The sequence below is a fragment of the Entelurus aequoreus genome, linkage group LG01 (genome assembly GCF_033978785.1).
Source record: "Entelurus aequoreus isolate RoL-2023_Sb linkage group LG01, RoL_Eaeq_v1.1, whole genome shotgun sequence".
Classification (NCBI taxonomy): domain Eukaryota; kingdom Metazoa; phylum Chordata; class Actinopteri; order Syngnathiformes; family Syngnathidae; genus Entelurus; species Entelurus aequoreus.
In genome coordinates this window covers 70,939,143-70,962,268 of record NC_084731.1, presented here as the reverse complement: position 1 = coordinate 70,962,268, position 23,126 = coordinate 70,939,143, and the positions used below count along the sequence as shown (strand labels likewise).

The following is a 23,126-nucleotide window of genomic DNA, read 5'->3' as shown; positions in this document are numbered from 1 at the left end:
CCCTCGCCGCCATGGTCACAACTCTGCCTGGAAATTCATCCATCTATCCATCCATCTATCCATCCATCTTCTTCCGCTTATCCGAGGTCTGGTCGCGGGGGCAGCAGCCTAAGCAGAGACGTCCAGACTTCCCTCTCCCCAGCCACTTCGTCCAGCTCCTCCTGGGGGATCCCAAGGTGTTCCCAGGCCAGCCGGGAGACATAGTCTTCCCAACGTGTCCTGGGTCTTCCCCGTGGCCTCCTACCGGTCGGACGTGCCGGGAGGCGTTCGGGTGGCATCCTGAGCAGATGCCCGAACCACCTCATCTGGCTCCTCTCCATGTGTAGGAGCAGCAGCTTTACTTTGAGCTCCTCCCGGATGGCAGAGCTTCTCACCCTATCTCTAAGGGAGAGCCCCACCACCCGGCGTAGGAAGCTCATTTTGGCTGCTTGTACCCGTGATCTTGTCCTTTTGGTCATAACCCAAAGCTCATGAGCATAGGTGAGGATGGGAACGTATATCGACCGGTAAATTGAGAGCTTTGCCTTCCGGCTCAGTTCCTTCTTCACCACAACGGATCGATACAGCGTTCGCATTACTGAAGACGCCGCACCAATCCGCCTGTCGATCTCACGATCCACTCTTCCCTCACTCATGAACAAGACTCCGAGGTACTTGAACTCCTCCACTTGAGGCAGGGTCTCCTCCCCAACCCGGAGATGGCACTCCACCCTTTTCCGGGCGAGAACCATGGACTCGGACTTGGAGGTGCTGATTCCCATCCTAGTCGCTTCACACTCGGCTGCAAACCGATCCAGTGAGAGCTGAAGATCTTGGCCAGATGAAGCCATCAGGACCACATCATCTGCAAAAAGCGGAGACCTAATCCTGCAGCCACCAAACCAGATACCCTCAACGCCCTGACTGCGTCTAGAAATTCTGTCCATAAAAGTTATGAACCGAATCGGTTACAAAGGGCAGCCTTGGCGGAGTCCAACCCCTACTGGAAACGGATCCGACCTACATCCAAGCACCCAGACACAACTCTCGCTTTGGTTGTACAGAGATTGGATGGCCCTCAGCAGGGTCCCCCTAACCCCATACTCCCTCAGCACCTCCCACAGGATCTCCCGGGGGACCCGGTCGTACGCCTTCTCCAAATCCACAAAGCACATGTAGACTGGATAGGCATTCTCCCAGGCCTTCTCCAGGACTCCAGCAAGAGTAAAGAACTGGTCAGTTGTTCCACGACCAGGACGGAATCCACATTACTCCTCTTGAATCTGAGGTCCAAGTGTCACTGTCATTGCCCACGTGCGCGTCAAAGTCCCCCAGCAAGACTATGGAATCCCCTGCTGGCGCCCCATACAGGACCCCATGCAAGGTATCCAAGAAGGCTGAATACTCTGAACTCTTGTTAGAGTTTTTCCCCTCCAACCCTAAGACGAAGGGAGGCGAACCCTCTTGTCCACTGGGGTGAACTCCAACGTACAGGCACTCAGCCGGGGCCTCGTGAGCATCCCCACACCCTGAGCAACTCCAGAAGTGAACAAGATCCATCCCTTGTCCAGGAGTGTGGTTTCAGAGTCCTTGCTATGCGTAGAGGTAAGCCCCACCAGACCCAACTGGTAGTGCTCCACCTCCCGCACCAGCTCAGGTTCCTTCCCGACCAGCGTCGAGACCTTCCACGTCCCAAAAGTCAGCCTTTGCGGCCCCGAATTGGTGCGTCTGGAGCCTCTGCTTTCACTGCCATTCAAATGGCAGCGCACCCGACCCCACTGGTTCCGACTGCGGGTGGAGGGCCCACGTGGCGGAGAAGATGGTGTGTCCACGTAACTTCTTCGGGCCGGCCGGGATCCGTGGCTAGCCCGTCTACCAGGCGTTCGCTGACAAGCCCTGCCTCCGGGGATGGCTCCGGAGGAGGCCCCCGGGCTCCTTCCGGGCCGGGTAATGCATCACCTTTTTGCTTGTATCGTAAGCCTGATGGGGGGCGTTCGGGTGCTACACCTTGCCCAAGGGTGACCCGGAACTATGTAAGGCAGGGGTGTTCAACTCCCTGAGGCTTTATACAAGCCCATGTACATTACAGTCTTTTAAAAGTATGACTTTATTTCCTCATAATATAACATCATTATTTTCGCATATTTTGTTCTAATTATACTACAATTTAATTGTTAATTAACTTGTTTTTCTTTGATTTAATTAATATGTATTATTTTCATTATATTTAGTTTTATTCCCAATTGTATACATATTTTCGAAAGCTACTTATTATTCATATTATTCATTTTATTTATGTGATATATTTATTTTATTATTACTTTATTTGTAATATTTTTTAACATTAATAAAATATTTGTTAAATACTCTGATATATATTCCCGTAGACATATTTAAGAATATCATGGATATGTACAAGTACTGCATGGATCATGTAAGATAGAATGAAAGTCCAGGTTGAGGTGGTTTACACAAAGTAATCCTAATATTTGTAATCCATGTAAACACGGCTGATATTGATCCAGTCGGACTAAAGATCTGCTGATGTGTCCAAAGTCCAGGGACCTGAAAGAACCCTTTGGGGCGGACTGTTGGTACACGTGGTGACACACTTTCATGTTTGTTCTGTCTGCACTATTTTAGCAATTACAAATTATTTATTATTATTCTAATTAAAAATAATTTATTATTAGACGCCTCCATTCACATGTGTAATGAAACCTTAGCATGTAGCATTAGCTTACCGGAATGTATATATAATATTAGATATTATACATGCAAGTACGTAGTCCTTGTAAGTATGTAAATATTATATATTATACATAATGTACATAGTCCTTGTAAGTATTTATATATTAGATATTATACATACATGTACATAGGCCTTGTAAGTATGTAAATATTATATGTCCTTGTAAGTATGTAAATATTGTATATTATACATACATGTACATAGTCATTGTAAGTATGTAAATATTATATATTATACATGTCCTTGTAAGTGTGTCAATATTATACATGCATGTACATAGTCCTTGTAAGTATGTAAATATTATATATTATACATGTCCTTGTAAGTATGTAAATATTATATATTATACATACATGTACATAGTCATTGTAAGTATGTAAATATTATATATTATACATGTCCTTGTAAGTGTGTCAATATTATACATGCATGTACATAGTCCTTGTAAGTATGTAAATATTATATATTATACATACATGTACATAGTCATTGTAAGTATGTAAATATTATATATTATACATGTCCTTGTAAGTATGTCAATATTATATATTATACATGCATGTACATAGTCCTTGTAAGTATGTAAATATTAGATATTATACATGTCCTTGTAAGTATGTAAATATTATATATTATGCATGTCCTTGTAAGTATGTCAATATTATATATTATACACACATGTACATAGTCCTTGTAAGTATGTACATATTAGCTATTATACATGTCCTTGTAAGTATGTAAATATTATATATTATGCATGTCCTTGTAAGTATGTAAATATTATATATTATACATACATGTACATAGTCCTTGTAAGTATGTATCGCTCATTTATAATCGTGATGTATTGAAAAAATATACATATGTATATATATTATTTTTAATTGATTAAAATGTACAAATAAAATAAGGGTGATATGGGCCTTTTAAGGTAACCATAGTGACATCTATTTACTGAACTGAGTGACCTTACAGCAAGTCTCCTACTTTTCCTCCTTGCTTCCTTCCAGGCCTGCACAGACATGAACTTAGTTGCTTTTCTGACAGCAGCAGGGTGTGTATGCGTGTGTGTGTGTGTGTGTGTGTGTGTGTGTGTGTGTGTGTGTGTGTGTGTGTGTGTGTGTGTGTGTGTGTGTGTGTGTGTGTGTGTGTGTGTGTGTGTGTGTGTGTGTGTGTGTGCCCTGCATGGCTGGCATTGAAGTCAACAAAGACCATTAAAGCAAACATTTCAGCCCCCAAGAAGACGGCTGGTAGGGTATGGAGCCGCATAGACGGGTATGTTGTGTGGAATCAGTCAATGTCTGGGAAGCAATCATCACAAACACCGCTGGCAATCTTCAAAATGTCAGCAGCACAATATTGTTATGATTTTCATTTCTATCTGGTTGGCTTTTTAAATAGGATGAAAAGTGGACATGTGACAAAGTGACAGGTGGAGTGTATGTTTCCTGTCAATACCAAGCCAACATCACCAAACATGACATAACAACATAGCAATTCATAGAAGTAGTCAATTAAGAATCAGACCTAATCGAGTGGTAAATGTTGTGTAAATGTAGTACAAAGCCCAAAAGCAGTGAAGTTTTCACGTTGTGTAAATGGTAAATAAAAAGAGAATACAATGATTTGTTAATCCTTTTCAACTTATATTCAATTGAATAGACTGCAAAGACAAGATATTTCATGTTCACACTAAAAAAATTTGTTATTTTTTGCAAATATTAGCTCATTTGGAATTTGATGACTGCATCATGTTTCAAAAAAGCTGGCACAAGTGGCAAAAAAGACTGAGAAAGTTGAGGAATGCTCATCAAAGACTTATTTGGAACATCCCACAGGTGAACAGGCTAATTGGGAACAGGTGGGTGCCATGGTTGGGTATAAAAGCAGCTTCCATGAAATGCTCAGTCATTCACAAACAAGGACGGGGCGAGGGTCACCACTTTGTCAATAAATGCCTGAGCAAGTTGTTTAAGAACAACATTTCTCAACCAGCTATTGCAAGGAATTTAGGGATTTCACCATCTACGGTCTGTAATATCATCAAAAGGTTCAGAGAATCTGGAGAAATCACTGCACGTAAGCCATGATATTACGCACCTTGGATCCCTCAGGCAGTACTGCATCAAAAAGCGATATCAGTGTGTAAAGGATATCACCACATGGGCTCAGGAACACTTCAGAAAACCACTGTCAGTAACTACAGTTGGTCGCTACATCTGTAAGTGCAAGTTAAAGCTCTACTATGCAAAGCCAAAGCCATTTATCAACAACACCCAGAAACGCAGCCGGCTTCCCTGGGCCCAAGCTCATCTAGGATGGACTGATGCAAAGTGGAAATGTGTTCTGTGGTCTGACGAGTCCACATTTTAAATTGTTTTTGGAAATTGTGGACGGCGTGACCTCCAGATCAAAGAGGAAAAGAACCATCCGGATTGTTCTAGGGTCAAAGTGTAAAAGGCAGCATCTGTGATGGTTTTGGGGTGTATTAGTGCCCAAGGCATGGGTAACTTACACATCTGTGAAGGCACCATTAATGCTGAAAGGTACATACAGGTTTTGGAGCATCATTTGTTGCCATCCAAGCAACGTTATCATGGACGCCCCTGCTTATTTCAGCAAGACAATGCCAAGCCAGGTGTTACAACAGCGTGGCTTCATAGTAAAAAAGTGCGGGTACTAGGCAGGCCTGCCTGTAGTCCAGACCTGTCTCCCATTGAAAATGTGTGGTGCAATATGAAGGCTAAAATAGCAGAAGGGAGACTGTTGAACAACTTAACCTGCACATCAAGCAAGAATGGGAAATAATTCCACTTCAAAAATGTGTCTCCTCAGTTCCCAAACTTTTACTGAGTGTTGTTAAAAGGAAAGGCCATGTAACACAGTGGTAAAAATGCCCCTGTGACAACTTTTTTGCAATGAGTTGCTGCCATTAAATTCTAAGTTCATGATTATTTTCACAAAAAAGTTTCTCAGTGTGAACATGAAATATCTTGTCTTATATATTTGCAAATCATTGTATTCTCTTTTTATTTACCATTTACACAACGTGACAACTTCACTGCTTTTGGGCTTTGTAGATGACATGTGTACCAACCAGTAAATATTCTTGTAAAATCCTGACTCATTAGTATTATATTTACTCTTGGAAAAATACTTTTGTATCAAAGGGAAGAAAACACCCACGGTGAAAAAAATCAACATTGAAAATGTTTCCTGTACGACTTAATGCTTGCTGTTGACATAATTTTACAAGTTTTATCTGGTGAAATTTTGACTTTATTCCTGCAATATTACAACTTTTTCTTGTGGGATTTCAACTTTGCGTTACATTAAAAAAATCAACTCAGAATATTTGTCCCTTATTCTTTTGTAATTATGACTTTATCTTTGCAATATTACATTTTAATTATAATAATTCATATAATAATAACTTATTTAGTCCCATTCTACCTTTATTCTTGTAAAATTATGACTTTCTTTTCACACTGGGAAATCCTTTTTTTTTTTGCATGACTTTTTTCTTACTATACTTCAGTTTAATTATGTGAAAATTCAATTGTCTCAATAGTAGGATGAAAATGTACATATTGAACAAAAAAAATGTTGTTAATTTTACAGTGCAACATTTATCCAGCAAGTATATGACATCACTTTTCAAAAAATGCTTATTTGGCTTATTTCGTACCAATACTTTTTAATCCAGTAAAAATAATGATCATTAAAAAAAAATCTAACAAATTAAATACAAATATTTTATTAAAATAAGTTTTTTGACATCTTTATTTTTACATTATTTCTTTCATTATACTTCAAATTAATTGTAAAGAAAAATAAATAAAACATTTATTAAAAAAAAAAAAAGGTTTGTTTGACTTTTTATATATAATACATTTGTATCCAGTAAAATAATGGTCATTAAAACTATTTTAAAAATCCAACAAAATAAATAAAAATATCTGACTTACTTTTTGAGTAAAATTCTGACGTTTCTTTTATTACGACTTACCGGTAGTTGTTTAAAAATGTAAATACAAATATTCCTTAAATTTTACAGTGCAACTTTTGTACAGCAACAATTTGACATAACTTTAAAAAAAGTTTGTTCGACCTTTTAAATATCAATACATTTTTATCGAAGAAAGAAATGGTCATTCAATCAATTTTTTTAAATCCAAAAAAACAAAAACATTTTTTAACTAACTTTTCTAATATAATTCTGAATTTTTCCTTGTTGAATTATTTTATTACGACTTTGTTGTTTAAACATGTAATTAGTAATATTCCTTAATTTTACAGTGCACCTTTTATCCGGAAAATGATGATTTAACTTTTATAAAGAAGGTTTGTTTGGCTTTTCAAAATATCAGTACATTTTTATCCAGTAAAATGAAGATAATTAAAAAATAAACAAAAAAATCCAACAAAATAAATTTTAATATTTTGTTTGTTTTTCTAGTAAAATTCTGACGGCGTGGCGAAGTTGGTAGAGTGACCGTGCCAGCAATCGGAGGGTTGCTGGTTACTGGGGTTCAATCACCACCTTCTACCATCCTAGTCACGTCCGTTGTGTCCTTGGGCAAGACACTTCACCCTTGCTCCTGATGGGTGCTGGTTAGCGCCTTGCATGGCAGCTCCCGCCATCAGTGTGTGAATGTGTGTGTGAATGGGTGAATGTGGAAATACTGTCAAAGCGCTTTGAGTACCTTGAAGGTAGAAAAGCGCTATAAAAGTATAACCCATTCATCATTTATCATTATCATTATTTACTTCTTGAATTATTTAATTAGTTGTTTAAAAATGTAATTACTAATATTCCTTAATTTTACAGTGCAACTTTTATCCAGCAAAAATAGGTCTTAACTTTTTTTTAAAAACGAACATTTGTTTGGCTTTTTAAATATAAATACATTTTCATCCAAGAAAAAAATGGTCATTAAAAAAAAAAAAATCCAACAAAACAAACACAATTTTTTAACTTACTTTTTTTCTTGTGTAATACTTTTATTAGAACTTTGTCGTTTAAAAATTTATTTTAAATTTTCTAGTAAAATTCTAACTTTTATCCAGTAAAATAAAGATCATTAAAAAAAATCTAACAAAATAAATTGTAATATTTAATTTATTTTTCTTGTAAAATTCTGACATTTTACTTGTTGAATTATTTTATTAGTTCTTTTAAAATTTAGTTACTAATATTCCTTAATTTTACAGTGCAACTTTTATCCAGCAAAAATTAGACCTAACTTAAAAAATAAAAAAAATAAAAAAATAAACAGGAACATTTGTTTGGCTTTTTAAATATAAATACATTTTTATCCAAGAAAAAAAAATACAACAAAACACAATTTTTTAACTTACTCGTGTGATACTTTTATCACGATTTTGTCGTTTAAAAATGTAGATTCAATTTTCTAGTAAAATTGTAACTTTTATCCAGTAAAACTATGTGTTTCTAGGAATATTTTTTTCTGGTAATATTACAACTCTAATCCGGTGCAATGACAAACGTAGATATTTTCTATTCAGCGTGTCAATGCGCTTGAAAAAATTTTCCTGCAGAGGTTCCTGAAAACTCCATTAGAGTTTGTTGGTGTTGGTGGGCAGATATGAAGTGCCCTAACTGACAGTCCATGCATGGAGACAAAGCCCGAGGATGTGCGCTGATGGCATTATACAAGCTGGTAAACAACACCAAGCACCTCCCGGCAGGCAAAGGATACGTCGTCTGGCGGCGCAAATATCAAATATATGATTTGTTTATTGATGCCTTTCTGTACGCTCAAGTGGAAGAGACGGAAAACATAGTGGAGCAGGAACATTGCCATAACTGTGATTTAGAGGCTCTCGCTCGGCGACTTACTCCGGCTTTTTACTGCTGTAAATCTTATTACAGAGGGCAGCGCAGTGAGTGTGTGTGTGTGTGTGTGTGTGTGTGTGTGTGTGTGTGTGTGTGTGCGTGTGTGTGTGTGTGTGTGTCTGTCTGCAGGGTGCTGAGGCACATTTGGTCGTGTTGTAATTGTGTGCAGCAGAGCAAAACACAATGGTTGCCATGACAACCACCACTAAAGTAATATACAATAATAACATTTGACAAAGTGATATTGTCACTGCATCCTTGTGTGTTTCAACACACACACACACAAACACACACATACTGGAACCTTTGAGGCCCCATAAAGTTCGGAAATTAAGAAATTCAATCAATATTTTTTTGGGGGGGGGGGCGGAATGCAGAAACATGGGTGTCCCCCAAGAAGGTGACACTCTGCTTAGTAAACATGACATGTGAAAAAAGGGGACCAACTTTTCTGAGCTGTTGGTGCCTGCTTTTGTGTATTTTTGTGTCCTGCGGGAGGACTTTGGTAAGTAAATAAGAGCGCCTACAAAGGGCACATTTTAAAGAGAGGCTCAGAATTAGCGGCTTGAAGATGGTCTGTGAAACCTAATTAATGCAACATTTTGGGCAAAGAAGCTAACCCTAACCCTGTTGTGGTCTACATGTACAAGGACGTCTTTTAAAATATCATTCTATGACCCCTTTAATATTATTTTGCTCTGTTTTGTTAACAATTAACAATGTTATATATTTTGTTCAATAACATTTAAACCCACCCTTATTCCAGGTCAGGTCGCGGGGGCAACAGCCCAAGCAAAGAAGACCAGACTTCCCTCCCCCCTCCTACTTGGTCCAGATCCTGCTGGGGGATCCCGAGGCGCTCCCAGGCCAGCCGGGAGACATATAATTGAAACATTTTGCAAAATTTAAAACTTGTTTTTTCACATTTGTATTTGTTATGTATTTATTTAATCATTGATTAATTTATTGATTTATCGGTGACAAACTTTTAATTCTAACATTTGTAATCAGCTACTTATTTATTTATTTTTTGGGGGGCAAAATAAAAATAAAAATGTTTTTCATATTTGTATTTATTTATTTATTCAATGATTTATGTATTTATTGTCAACAAACTTTGAATTCTAACATTCGTATTCAGCTATTTATTTTACGTATTTATTTGACTATTTCATGTATTTATTGTTGACAAATTGTTGATTCTACCATTCGTAATTTGTTATTCATTTATTTATTTTATTTTTGATTTTGCAAAATAGAAATACATTTTTTTTCCACATTTGTATTTATCTACTTATGTATTTATTTATTTGTTTATGTATTTATTCATTCATTGATGTATTTATTTATCGCTGACAAACTTTGAATTCTACCATTCGTAATTTGCTATTTCTTTATTTTATTATTATTTTGTTGAATGTTTTTTTGGTTTCTATTTTTTATTTTTTTATTTTACTTAATATTTATTAGAATTTTTGAAGTGAAAAAATAAACATGGACTTGATCGAAGAAAAACAAAAAAAGTATATATATATATATATATATATATATATATATATATATATATATATATATATATATATATATATATATATATATATATATATATATATATATATATATAAATAGGTATCTAAACTTAAAAAAATGAGTATTATTTAATTTTGTTTATAAATAAATAAATAATAATTTGATAATTCAATCATATTAATTAACTTTTTTTTTTATGAAAAATAAAATCAAATTATTAAATAATAGATAACATTTTAATAAAAAATATATAAATACTAAGGAGATATTTGATATTGACCTGCTATGATAAGGTTTTACCTAATTGATGCATTTTAAATAGATTTTACAGTAATATTCTGGCAGCTCAGTTGCCAGAATATTACTGTTAAAATAACAGTTGTACTGTTTTCTGATTAAAAGTAATTTTGCGCTTAAAAAACCCCAAAGACAGTACATTTTACGGTAAAAATATATATATATTTTTTATTTTATTTGCATAGAGTACGGTACAACATGTGTGTTATTAAATAAGTTGAATTAGAGAAGTACTAAACGGTGAATGAAGACTCGGAGAGAAGCATCATTTGGCAAGGCGTTGACACTTGACTCTAATTAGCAAATTGTCGTGTAATGACCTTATATGGTCATGTCATGGCCTTCAACATGAGACGTCTTAATGTGGCCGCCATGCAACACTTCACACATCATGTCATTAGCACATGCTAATGACATGCAACACATGACACAGGCTGTGGTGTCATGGCGACGGGTGAAGACAGACTCATAGTCATGCTGTTATGTCGGGAAGATGTCGGCCTTTCTGGAACATTCCCGGCGTCTCATAAAGGTGAAAGAGTTACTAAAGCATCAATAACAAGTCATGGTTTGATACAAGGGAGAAAATATCATATTTGTGTGTTGACCTTTTGCTTATTTGTTTATATATTTTTACATGCAATTTGTGACAGGATTTTGTCATCTTTATTCAAGTAATTTATAAATAAATGATAAATGGGTTATGCTTGTATAGCGCTTTTCTACCTTCAAGGTACTCAAAGCGCTTTGACACTATTTCCACATTCACACACACATTCACACACTGATGGCGGGAGCTGCCATGCAAGGCGCTAACCAGCAGCCATCAGGAGCAAGGGTGAAGTGTCTTGCCCAAGGACACAACGGACGTGACTAGGATGGTAGAAGGTGGGGATTGAACCCCAGTAACCAGCAACCTTCCGATTGCTGGCACGGCCACTCTACCAACTTCGCCACGCCGTCCCCCATTTGAATTATTTTTGATTGGATTTATTTGTATATATTTATTTTTGAATTACATAATTTCCTGTGCACAATTGGAATTGTGGCAAATTTTAATTTCCCCCATTTTTATTCATTATTTTATTTAGACTTTCACTTTTTTTTATTATACATTTCAATTGAAAAATGTTTGCATGTACATTTTTTATTTTTTTAATTAATTAATTAATTAATTTTTACGTTGTCTAATGTTATTATTATTACTATTATTAGTAGTAGTAGTAGCTTTATTATTTTTTATTGTTTGTTTTATTGATTGTATTCTTGTTTTGCCTATTTATTTAATTCATTTAAATTATATATTTTTGTAAATTTATCTCTATTTATATTCATTGTTTTGCTTTGTTGATATTGTTAGTAAGATTATTAGCAGTAGTAGCTTTTATACATTTTTATTTACGTGACATATATTCATTATTTTTATTTGTTATTATTGTTTGTAATATTAAAAGTAGTAGGAGTACTAGCTTTTATTGATTTTTTATATTTCTTAAATGTCTGTGGGATATTTATGTTATGAAACATACTTTTTATATACACGTATCAATATTTTATCTGTATTGTTCCACTTTTTTTCTGTGGACATTTCCCTTTTTTTATATCCTCTAATATATATATATATATATATATATATATATATATATATATATATATATATATATATATATATATATATATATATATATATATATAAAGCGAAACCTGCGAAACAGGCTTGTAGGGATGATATAGCCTCTTGTGTTTTTCGTGACCTAACATTATATATATATATATATATATATATATATATATATATATATATATATATATATATATATATATATATATATATATATATATATATATATATATATATATATATATATAAATGTTTCCGGCTGCAACTTCATAGATGAAGCAGACACTTTGTCACCGTTGTGAGGAATCTTGCATGTGCAAAGATTTCATTAAGATAGGCGGAGGCAGCGTAATTAATTCTGCTGCCTGGCGAGTCGTATTGTCCAGAACACGGAAGAAGATCACGCAGAATAAATGTGTTGACATGACGGGGGAGGGGGGAGATGTTGTTTTCTAGGTGTAAACGAGCCTGCTGACACTTCTTTGTGATTTCTACAATTAATGCGATCGCTCCTCCCACCACTTATTTAGGACAACTACCACCTTTTATAATAATTATTAGACTCGAAAAACAGTCACAGGTTAAAATCCGACCGTGCACTTGCTCATACTCGCACATGGACGGGTCATGTGATTCACAGGATCCTTCCTTCCGCCAGTTATAAATGAAAACCACCAACTTTCTTTGTAGAAATGACCAGAAAGGCTCAAAGTGAGCTGCAACGTCGCTAAAGCACTAGTACATGCTGGTACACAGCGTAGACGTGCTATATGATTAATATGAGTGCTCCTCCCACCAGTTATGAACGATAACTGCCGCCTTGCATATCAGAAAGAGACATAAATAATCAAAATAATCCGCAGTCAGAGCCCATTATCTACAAATGAGCACAAGGCTGCACACAACGCAGATGTGTTGAATAATGAATGCAATCGATCCGCCCACCAGTTATAAATGATGAACACCAACTTTCATCTTAGAAATGACCAGAAAGACAAAGTCAAAGCTCACAAAACATCCACTAAAGCACGAGCATGTGGGTTTACAAGGTAGACGTGTCATGTGGTTAATGCGATTGCTCCTCCCACCAGTTACAAATGATAACTGCCGCTTTGCACATTAGAAATAAGCAAAAAATAAACCTCTAAATAATCTACAAAGCCAAAGCCCATTTTACGCACATGAGCACAAGGCTGATGATTGCTCCTCCCACCAGTTATAAATGATAAACACCAACTTTCGAAGTAGAAATACACAAGGACATGAAGTAAACTACAAAGTCTGAGCACACGGTACACTCGGTAAAGCACAAGCACAAAGTAGATGTGTTATATAGTTAATATGATTGCTCCTCCCACCAGTTTTAAATGATAAACACCAACTTTCGAAGTAGAAATATACAAAGACATAAAGTAAACTACAAAGTCTGAGCACACGGTACACTCGGTAAAGCACAAACACATGCCGGTACACAAAGTAGACGTGTTATATGGTTAATATGATTGCTCCTCCCACCAGTTATAAATGATGAACACCAACTTTCACAACAGAAATGACCAGAAGGACACAGCTAAAGCATGAGCACATGCAGGTACACAAGGGAAACGTGCCATATGATTCACACGATCACTCCTCCCACCAGTTATTAGTGATAAGAAGAAGGGGGCGGGGCATCCCACCAGTAATTTGTCCCCAAATTGTAATTTGCAGGAGAGCAAACAATCCTGGACTTGGAGTAAATATGGACCAGTGGGTGACGGGTCCTCGCGGTCTGAGGACACATTCAGCGGGCGAACATTTGACTAATGGCCTTGTTACTTTGGCCCCTATCAGCCGCTCGGGAGCATCTTCTAAACACACTAAAGCTCCAAAAGAAAGTGTCTGACTCTGTAATTGTCTCACTAATCTCCCCGCCGTTAAATGAGCCGCAGAAAAAGCGCGTCCCGCTGGACAAGCTTGCATCCAGCGATTGGAGACTGGCTCCTTTTGTTTCCCTGGATATTAAAAAAACATGGCGGCTAATGGAAAGCCTGCAGAAGTATTGGAAAGGTAATTAAGCCGCTTTTAAACACTTGACTTGTGCACAAACAAACGGCCATCCCGCGCGGGGACGATGCACCTATAAACACTTTATTGTTGGGCCAAAAGTTGGGACGTCTGAGGCCGGTTTCTATGGCGACCGTCCCTCTGGCTTCTTTTGAAGACCATCATAGAATATTGTAATTGCTTCTCCCACCAGTTGTTAATGATGCCACTGTGGAAAATGGATACAAACTGAATGTCTCAAAATAATCCACAAATGTAAAACCTAAATGACGCTCCCTCGTGCATGAAGGCAAGACAAAGCACAAGGCAGACATGTTTTGCCAAATTCATGGAACTGGTCCTCCCGCCAGTTATTAATGATGCCACTTTGGATAATAGATACAAACAGAACGATTAAAAAAGGGAAGAAAAAAAAAAAAAAATTATATATATATCAATCCATCCATCCATTTTTCTACCGCTTTTCCTGTTCATATATATATATGTATATACTGTATATATATATATATATATAAAAAAATGGTTTATATATATATATATATATATATATATATACACATACAAATATTAAAAAAGGTTAAAAAAAATATCCATCCATCCATCTTCTTCCGCTTATCCGAGGTTGGGTCGCGGGGGCAGCAGCTTAAGAAGGAAAGCCCAGACTTTCCTCTCCCCAGCCACTTCGTCCAGCTCTTCTCGGGGGATCCCGAGGCGTTCCAAGGCCAGCCGGGAGACATAATCTTCCCAACGTGTCCTGGGTCTTCCCCGTGAACCTCCTAACGGTTGGACGTGCCCTAAACACCTCCCTAGGGAGGCGTTCGGGTGGCATCCTGACCAGATCTCCCGATCCACTCTTCCCTCACTCGTGAACAAGACTCCGAGGTACTTGAACTCCTCCACTTGGGGCAGGGTCTCCTCCGCAACCCGGAGATGGCACTCCACCCTTTTCCGGGCGAGAACCATGGACTGGGACTTGGAGGTGCTGATTCTCATCCCAGTCGCTTCACACTTGGCTGCGAACCGATCCAGTGAGAGCTTAAGATCCTGGCCAGATGAAGCCATCAGGACCACATCATCTGCAAAAAGCAGAGACCAAATCCTGCAGCCACCAAACCGAATCCCCTCAACGCCTTGACTGCGCCTAGGAATTCTGTCCATAAAAGTTATGAACAGAATCGGTGACAAAGGGCAGCCTTGGCGGAGTCCAACCCTCACTGGAAACGTGTCCGACTTACTGCCGGCAATGCGGACCAAGCTCTGACACTGATCGTACAGGGAGCGGACCGCCACAATCAGACAGTCCAATACCCCATACTCTCTGAGCACCCCCCACAGGACTTCCCGAGGGACACGGTCGAATGCCTTCTCCAAGTCCACAAAGCACATGTAGACTGGTTGGGCAAACTCCCATGCACCCTCAAGGACCCTGCCGAGAGTATAGAGCTGGTCCACAGTTCCACGACCAGGACGAAAACCACACTGTTCCTCCTGAATCCGAGGTTCGACTATCCGGCGTAGCCTCCTCTCCAGTACACCTGAATAGACCTTACCGGGAAGGCTGAGGAGTGTGATCCCACGATAGTTAGAACACACCCTCCGGTTCCCCTTCTTAAAGAGAGGAACCACCACCCCGGTCTGCCAATCCAGAGGTACCGCCCCCGATGTCCATGCGATGCTGCAGAGTCTTGTCAACCAAGACAGCCCCACAGCATCCAGAGCCTTAAGGAACTCCGGGCGGATCTCATCCACCCCCGGGGCCTTGCCACCGAGGAGCTTTTTAGCTACCTCAGCAACCTCAGCCCCAGAAATAGGAGAGCCCACCACAGATTCCCCAGGCACTGCTTCCTCATAGGAAGACGTGTTGGTGGGATTGAGGAGGTCTTCGAAGTATTCCCTCCACCGATCCACAACATCCGCAGTCGAGGTCAGCAGAACACCATCCTCACCATACACGGTGTTGATAGTGCACTGCTTCCCCTTCCTGAGGCGGCGGATGGTGGTCCAGAATTGCTTCGAAGCCGTCCGGAAGTCGTTTTCCATGGCTTCCCCGAACTCCTCCCATGTCCGAGTTTTTGCTTCCGCGACCGCTGAAGCCGCACACCGCTTGACCTGTCGGTACCTGTCCGCTGCCTCCGGAGTCCCATGAGCCAAAAGGACCCGATAAGACTCTTTCTTCAGCTTGACGGCATCCCACACCGCTGGTGTCCACCAACGGGTTCTAGGATTACCGCCACGACAGGCACCAACTACCTTGCAGCCACAGCTCCAATCAGCCGCCTCGACAATAGAGGTGCGGAACATGGTCCACTCGGACTCAATGTCCAGCACCTCCCTCGTGACATGTTCAAAGTTCTTCCAGAGGTAGGAATTGAATAAATGGGGGGTAAGTTATAACAGTTTACAGTTTAAACTGTTTTGCAAGTTCCTTTGCTCTTCAGGGGATTTTTTTTTACCAAATGTTTTTGATTTGACCAAAAATCCCCTGAAGAGCAGACAAACCTGTGAAACAGGCTTGTAGGGATGAAATAGCCTCTGTATTTTTTCCTGACCTAATATATATATATATATATATATATATATATATATATATATATATATATATATATATATATATATATATATATATATCAAAAGGTGCTTTTCTAACCTGTACACTGTTTTCAAGAAAGTTTCATTATAATTATTAAAGGCCTACTGAAATTACATTTTTTTATTTAAACGGGGATAGCAGATCCATTCTATGTGTCATACTTGATCATTTCGCGATATTGCCATATTTTTGCTGAAAGGATTTAGTAGAGAACAACGACGATAAAGTTCGCAACTTTTGGTCTCTGATAAAAAAAAGCCTTGCCCCTACCGGAAGTAGCATGACGACACCGGAGGAAGGACTGCTCATATTTTCCTATTGTTTACACCAGCAGCGAGAGAAATTCGGACAGAGAAAGCGACGATTACCCCATTAATTTGAGCGAGGATGAAAGATTTGTGGATGAGTAACGTGAAAGTGATGGACTAGCGTGCAGTGCAGAACGTATCTTTTTTTGCTCTGACCGTAACTTAGGTACAAGGGTTCATTGGATTCCACACTCTCTCCTTTTTCTATTGTGGGTCACGGATATGTATTTTAAACCACCTTGGATACTATATCCTCTTGAAAATGCGAGTCGAGAACGCGAAATGGACATTCACAGTGACTTTTATCTCCACGACAATACATCGGTGAAGCTCTTTAGTTACTGAGCTAACGTGATAGCATCGGGCTTTACTGCATATACAAACAAAACAAATAAGTCCCTGACTGGAAGGATAGACAGAAGATCAACAATACTACCAAACTCTGGACATGTAAATAAACGGTTAATGCTTTCCAGCTTGGCGAAGCTTAATAAGGCTGTTGCTAACGACACCGTTGAAGCTAACTTAGCTACGTAACCTCGACAGAGCTATGCTAAAAACATTAGCTCTGCACCTACGCCAGCTCTCATCTGCTCATCACGACCTGTGCTCACCTGCGTTCCAGCGATCGACGGTACGACGAAGGACTTCACCCGATCACCGATGCGGTTGGCGGCCCGGAAACGGAGGAAGTCAAGGTGAGGTCGTTCGGCTAGCGCGTCTGCTATCCTCATAGTACTCCTGGTTGTGTTACTGTAGTCCGCCGCTAATACACCGATCGCACCTACAGCTTTCTTCTTTGCAGTCTCCATTGTTCATTAAACAAATTGCAAAAGATTCACCAACACAGATGTCCAGAATACTGTGGAATTTTGAAATGAAAACAGAGCTTTTTGGATTGGATCCAATGGGCTCCGAATACTTCCGCTTCCACTGTTGACGTCACGCGCAAACATCATCATATCGAAACGTTTTCAGCCGGAAGTTTGACGGGAAATTTTAAATTGCACTTTATAAGTTAACCCGGCCGTATTGGCAGGTGTTGCAATGTTAAGATTTCATCATTGATATATAAACTATCAGACTGCGTGGTCGGTAGTAGTGGGTTTCAGTAGGCCTTTAAACCAAATAATACATTGCGAGAATCGTGTTGAATCGATTTGGAACAAAATCTCCCCCCACCAGGAATTGGAATCGAATCATTCGGTGCCCAAAGATCGACAGCGAGTAGCTGGCATGAGACGGTGTGCTTGTCAGAACAGTAACAACAAACACGCTTGGACAAATGTTTACCTTCAGTGAGTAAAAAGTCATGTGACACAAAGAAAAGTGCAGAAAGTGGTCTACAGGGGGCAGCAGAGAGAGAAAGTGTGTCTGCAGCATCACAAACATTTCCTGCACACGTTTGGCGGCCTTGAGGCCTCCAGCGTGCAAGCAGCAGCACCATCCATCACCTCCACATCCAGCAAAGCAATACATCCAACCAATGCATCCAACCAACACAGTGCAACAGCTCATGAATATTCATGACACTTTGAGGGCCAAGTACCAGGACTTACCGTCGGGAGGCTGCTGGGGCGTGAAGTGAGGAGGTTTGTCTGAAAGACACACAAAAGAAAAACAGGACTTTACTTTGACAAAGTGACCAAAAGCAAATAGCTGACAGGGCTTCTAAATAATTAAGCTGTGGCTGTAGGCAACCTGCTGATTGGAATGACCATCACACGATGTATCTGCATGGGAAGTATTCCCGGCAAAGCCCTGAACGCAACTGCGGTCATAAGGTTGTTAACTATCAGCGCGCACTCAATGCTGACTCAGCAGTTTGCTCCTGACGACCATTACAACTTTGGTTCTGGCGCCCATGGACAATAATTCATTCATTATTTAATAATAACAGTAACAGCAGCAGCACGGTGGAAGAGGGGTTAGTGCGTCTGCCTCACAATACGAAGGTCCTGAGTAGTCCTGGGTTCAATCCCGGGCTCGGGATCTTTCTGTGTGGAGTTTGCATGTTCTCCCCGTGTCTGCGTGGGTTCCCTCCGGGTACTCCGGCTTCCTCCCACCTCCAAAGACATGCACCTGGGGATACGTTGATTGGCAACACTAAATTGGCCCTAGTGTGTGAATGTGAGTGTGAATGTTGTCTGTCTATCTGTGTTGGCCCTGTGATGAGGTGGCGACTTGTCCAGGGTGTACCCCGCCTTCCGCCCGATTGTAGCTGAGATAAGACCCAGCAACCCCCCGTGACCCCAAAAAAGGGACAAGCGGTAAAAAATGGATGGATGGAGTAACAACAATAATGTATCAATAATACATGAGAACAAATCAAGTACTAAATAATGATCATTATAACAAAAAAAACTAAATTATCCATCCATCCATTTTCTACCGCTTATTCCCTTCGGTGTCGCGGGGGGCGCTGGAGCCTATCTCAGCTACAATCGGGCGGAAGGCAGGGTACACCCTGGACAAGTCGCCACCTCATCGCAAAAACTAAATTATAAATTGAATAATTAGTACTTGTCAACAACAACATCATACCTGTATGATTCTATCACTATTTTATTGCTGTTTTTGTTTAATTTGTGTAGATTTTTTGGTTTGTTGTGTCTGAAAAAAAAGATTGTAATTAAATATACAATTATTGTTATTATTATGAGTACATACATATATATATATATATATATATATATATATATATATATATATATATATATATATATATATATATATATATATATATATATATACATATATATATATATATATATATATATATATATATATATATATATATATATATATATATATATATATATATATATATGTATATATATATATATATATATATATATATATATATTAGGGGTGTGGGAATAAATCGATTCGAATTCGAATCGCGATTCTCACGTTGTGCGATTCAGAATCGATTCTCATTTTTTAAAAATCGATTTTTAAAATGTATTTGTTATTATTTTTTAATTATTATTTTATTTTTTTAAATTAATCAATCCAACAAAACAATACACAGCAATACCATAACAATGCAATCCAATTCCAAAACCAAACCCGACCCAGCAACCCTCGGAACTGCAATAAACAGAGCAATTGAGAGGAGACACAAATCAAAAGTAGTGAAACAAAAATGAATATTATCAACAACAGTATCAATATTAGTTACAATTTCAACATAGCAGCGATTAAAAATCCCTCATTGACATCATTAGACATTTATAAAAAATAAAAAAAAAGAACAATATTGTCACAGTGGCTTACACTTGCATCGCATCTCATAAGCTTGACAACACACTGTGTCCAATATTTTCACAAAGATAAAATAAGTCATATTTTTGGTTCATTTAATAGTTTTATATTTACATAGTATGTATATATTATTAATGTTGTAAATACACTTCTACAAATTTACATTATTGCAATCAGTTGATAAAACATTGTCCTTTACAATTATAAAAGCTTTTTACAAAAATCTACTACTCTGCTTGCATGTCAGCAGACTGGGGTAGATCCTGCTGAAATCCTATGTATTGAATGAATAGAGAATCGTTTTGAATCGGGAAAAAAATCGTTTTAGAATCGAGAATCGTGTTGAATTGAAATAAAATCTATTTTGAATCGAATCGTGACCCCAAGAATCGATATTGAATCGAATCGTGGTCGTGGGACACCCAAAGATTCACAGCCCTAATATATATATATATATATATATATATATATATATATATATATATATATATATATATATATATATATATATATATATATATATATATATATATATATATATATATATATATATATATATATATATAATCCCAATAATAACTATTATTATATTTATTATTATAGTTATATTAATATCATTGTTCCTTTAGATGACAATAATGTATTGCTATGTTTGTTTAAATTGTGTAGATTTTTGGGTTTGTTGTGTTTGAAATTAATTAATGTACAAAAGCCAAAAGCAGTGACGTTGTCACGTTGTGTAAATGGTAAATAAAAAAAGAATACAATGATTTGCAAATCCTTTTCAACTTATATTCAATTGAATAGACTGCAAAGACAAGATATTTCATGTTCACACTGAGAAACTTTGTTATTTTTTGCCAAATATTAGCTCATTTGGAATTTGATGCCTGCGACATGTTTAAAAATAGCTGGCACAAGTGGCAAAAAAGACTGAGAAAGTTGAGGAATGCTCATCAAAGACTTATTTGGAACATCCCAGAGGTGAACAGGGTAGTTGGGAACAGGTGGGTGCCATGATTGGGTAAGGTCCATAATATCATCAAAAAGCGACATCAGTGTGTAAAGGATATCACCGCATGGGCTCAGGAACACTTCAGAAAACCACTGTCAGTAACTACAGTTGGTCGCTAGATCTGTATGTGCAAATTAAAACTCTACTATGCAAAGCCAAAGCCATTTATCAACAACACCCAGAAACGCTTCGCTGGGCCCGAGCTCATCTGAGATGGACTGATGCAAAGTGGAAAAGTGTTCTGTGGTCTGACGAGTCCACATTTAAATTGTTTTTGGAAACTGTGGACGTCGTGTCCTCCGGACCAAAGAGGAAAAGAACCATCCGGACTGTTCTAGGTGCAAAGTGTAAAAGCCAGCATCTGTGATGGTATGGGGGTGTATTAGTGCCCAAGACATGGGTAACTTACACATCTGTGAAGGCACCATTAATGCTGAAAGGTACACACAGCTTTTGGAGCAACATATGTTGCCATCCAAGCAAGGTTATCATGGACGACCCTGCTTATTTCATGTAATCAAATATACAAATATTGTTATTTTTATTAGTATAATTAATCCCAATAATAACTATATTGTTAGTATTATTATTAATAATTATAATATTATTATAATTATAATAATTATATATATATTATAGGGGCGGTATGGCGTAGTGGGTAGAGCTGCCGTGCCAGAAACCTGAGGGTTGCAGGTTCGCTCCCCGCCTCTTGACATCGAAATCGCTGCCGTTGTGTCCTTGGGCAGGACACTTCACCCTTGTTCCCGGTGCCGCTCACACTGGTGAATGAATGATAGGTGGTGGTCGGAGGGGCCGTAGGCGCAAACTGGCAGCCTCGCTTCTGTCAGTCTACCCCAGGGCAGCTGTGGCTACAAATGTAGCTTACCACCACCAGGTGTAAATGAATGATGGGTTCACACTTCTCTGTGAGCGCTTTGAGTATCTAATAATAGAAAAGCGCGATATAAAATCTAATCCATTATTATTATTATTATTATTATTATTATTATTATTATTATTGTTCCTTCAGATGACAATATCGGATTGCTATTTTCGTTTGATTTGTTTAGATATGTTGGTTTGTTGTTTGAAATAAATTAATGAAATTAAATGGATATAAATGTTTTGTTATTAATATCAATATGATTATTAATATAAAAATACTTATGTTATTAATTGTGTTCCTTCAGATGACAATATTGTATTGCTTATTTGTTTGAATTGTGTAGATTTTTTTGTTTGTTTTGTTCGGGAAAAATTTATAAAATATAATAAATATAAGATTATTATTTTTATTTATAATATTAATAAGTATTATTATTATCAATATAACTATTATTACCAGTAATAATTATGTTATTAGTTGTGTTCCTTCAGATGCCAATATTGTATTGCTATTGTGTTTAATTTGTGTAAGTTTTTGGTTTGTTGTGTTCAAAATAAATATAATGAAATTAAAGAAATATAAAACTATCAATATAAATATAATTATGATTATCAATAATATTTATGTTATTAGTTGTGTTCCTTCAGATGACAATATTGTATTGCCTAATTGTGTAGATTGTTTGGTTTGTTTGGAAAACAATTGTAAAATGTAATAAATAAAATTATTATATTATTATAGGTGTGAATGATACCCCGCCTTCCGCCCGATTGTAGCTGAGATAGGCTCCAGCAACCCCCGCGACCCCAAAGGGAATAAGCGGTAGAAAATGGATGGATGGATGAAAGTGTGAATGATTGATGGGTTCAGAAAAACATGTAAAGCGACTTTGGGTACTTAGAAAAGCGCTATATAAATCCCAGGTATTATTATTATTATATTATTATTATTATTATTATTTATAATAATAATAAG

The 23,126-nt window shown here is 37.7% G+C and overlaps 1 protein-coding gene across 10 annotated transcripts in view; it reads right to left on the bottom strand.

Moving 5' to 3' along the window:
- Nucleotides 1-23,126, bottom strand: part of agrn (agrin) — a 595,247-nt gene that overhangs the window by 339,242 nt on the left and 232,879 nt on the right. For all 10 annotated transcript variants that reach the window (XM_062057528.1, XM_062057540.1, XM_062057542.1 and 7 more), the window contains one exon: nucleotides 18,543-18,581. In XM_062057528.1, the coding sequence (XP_061913512.1) occupies nucleotides 18,543-18,581 (39 nt within the window). The remainder of the gene's footprint in view (nucleotides 1-18,542; nucleotides 18,582-23,126) is intronic.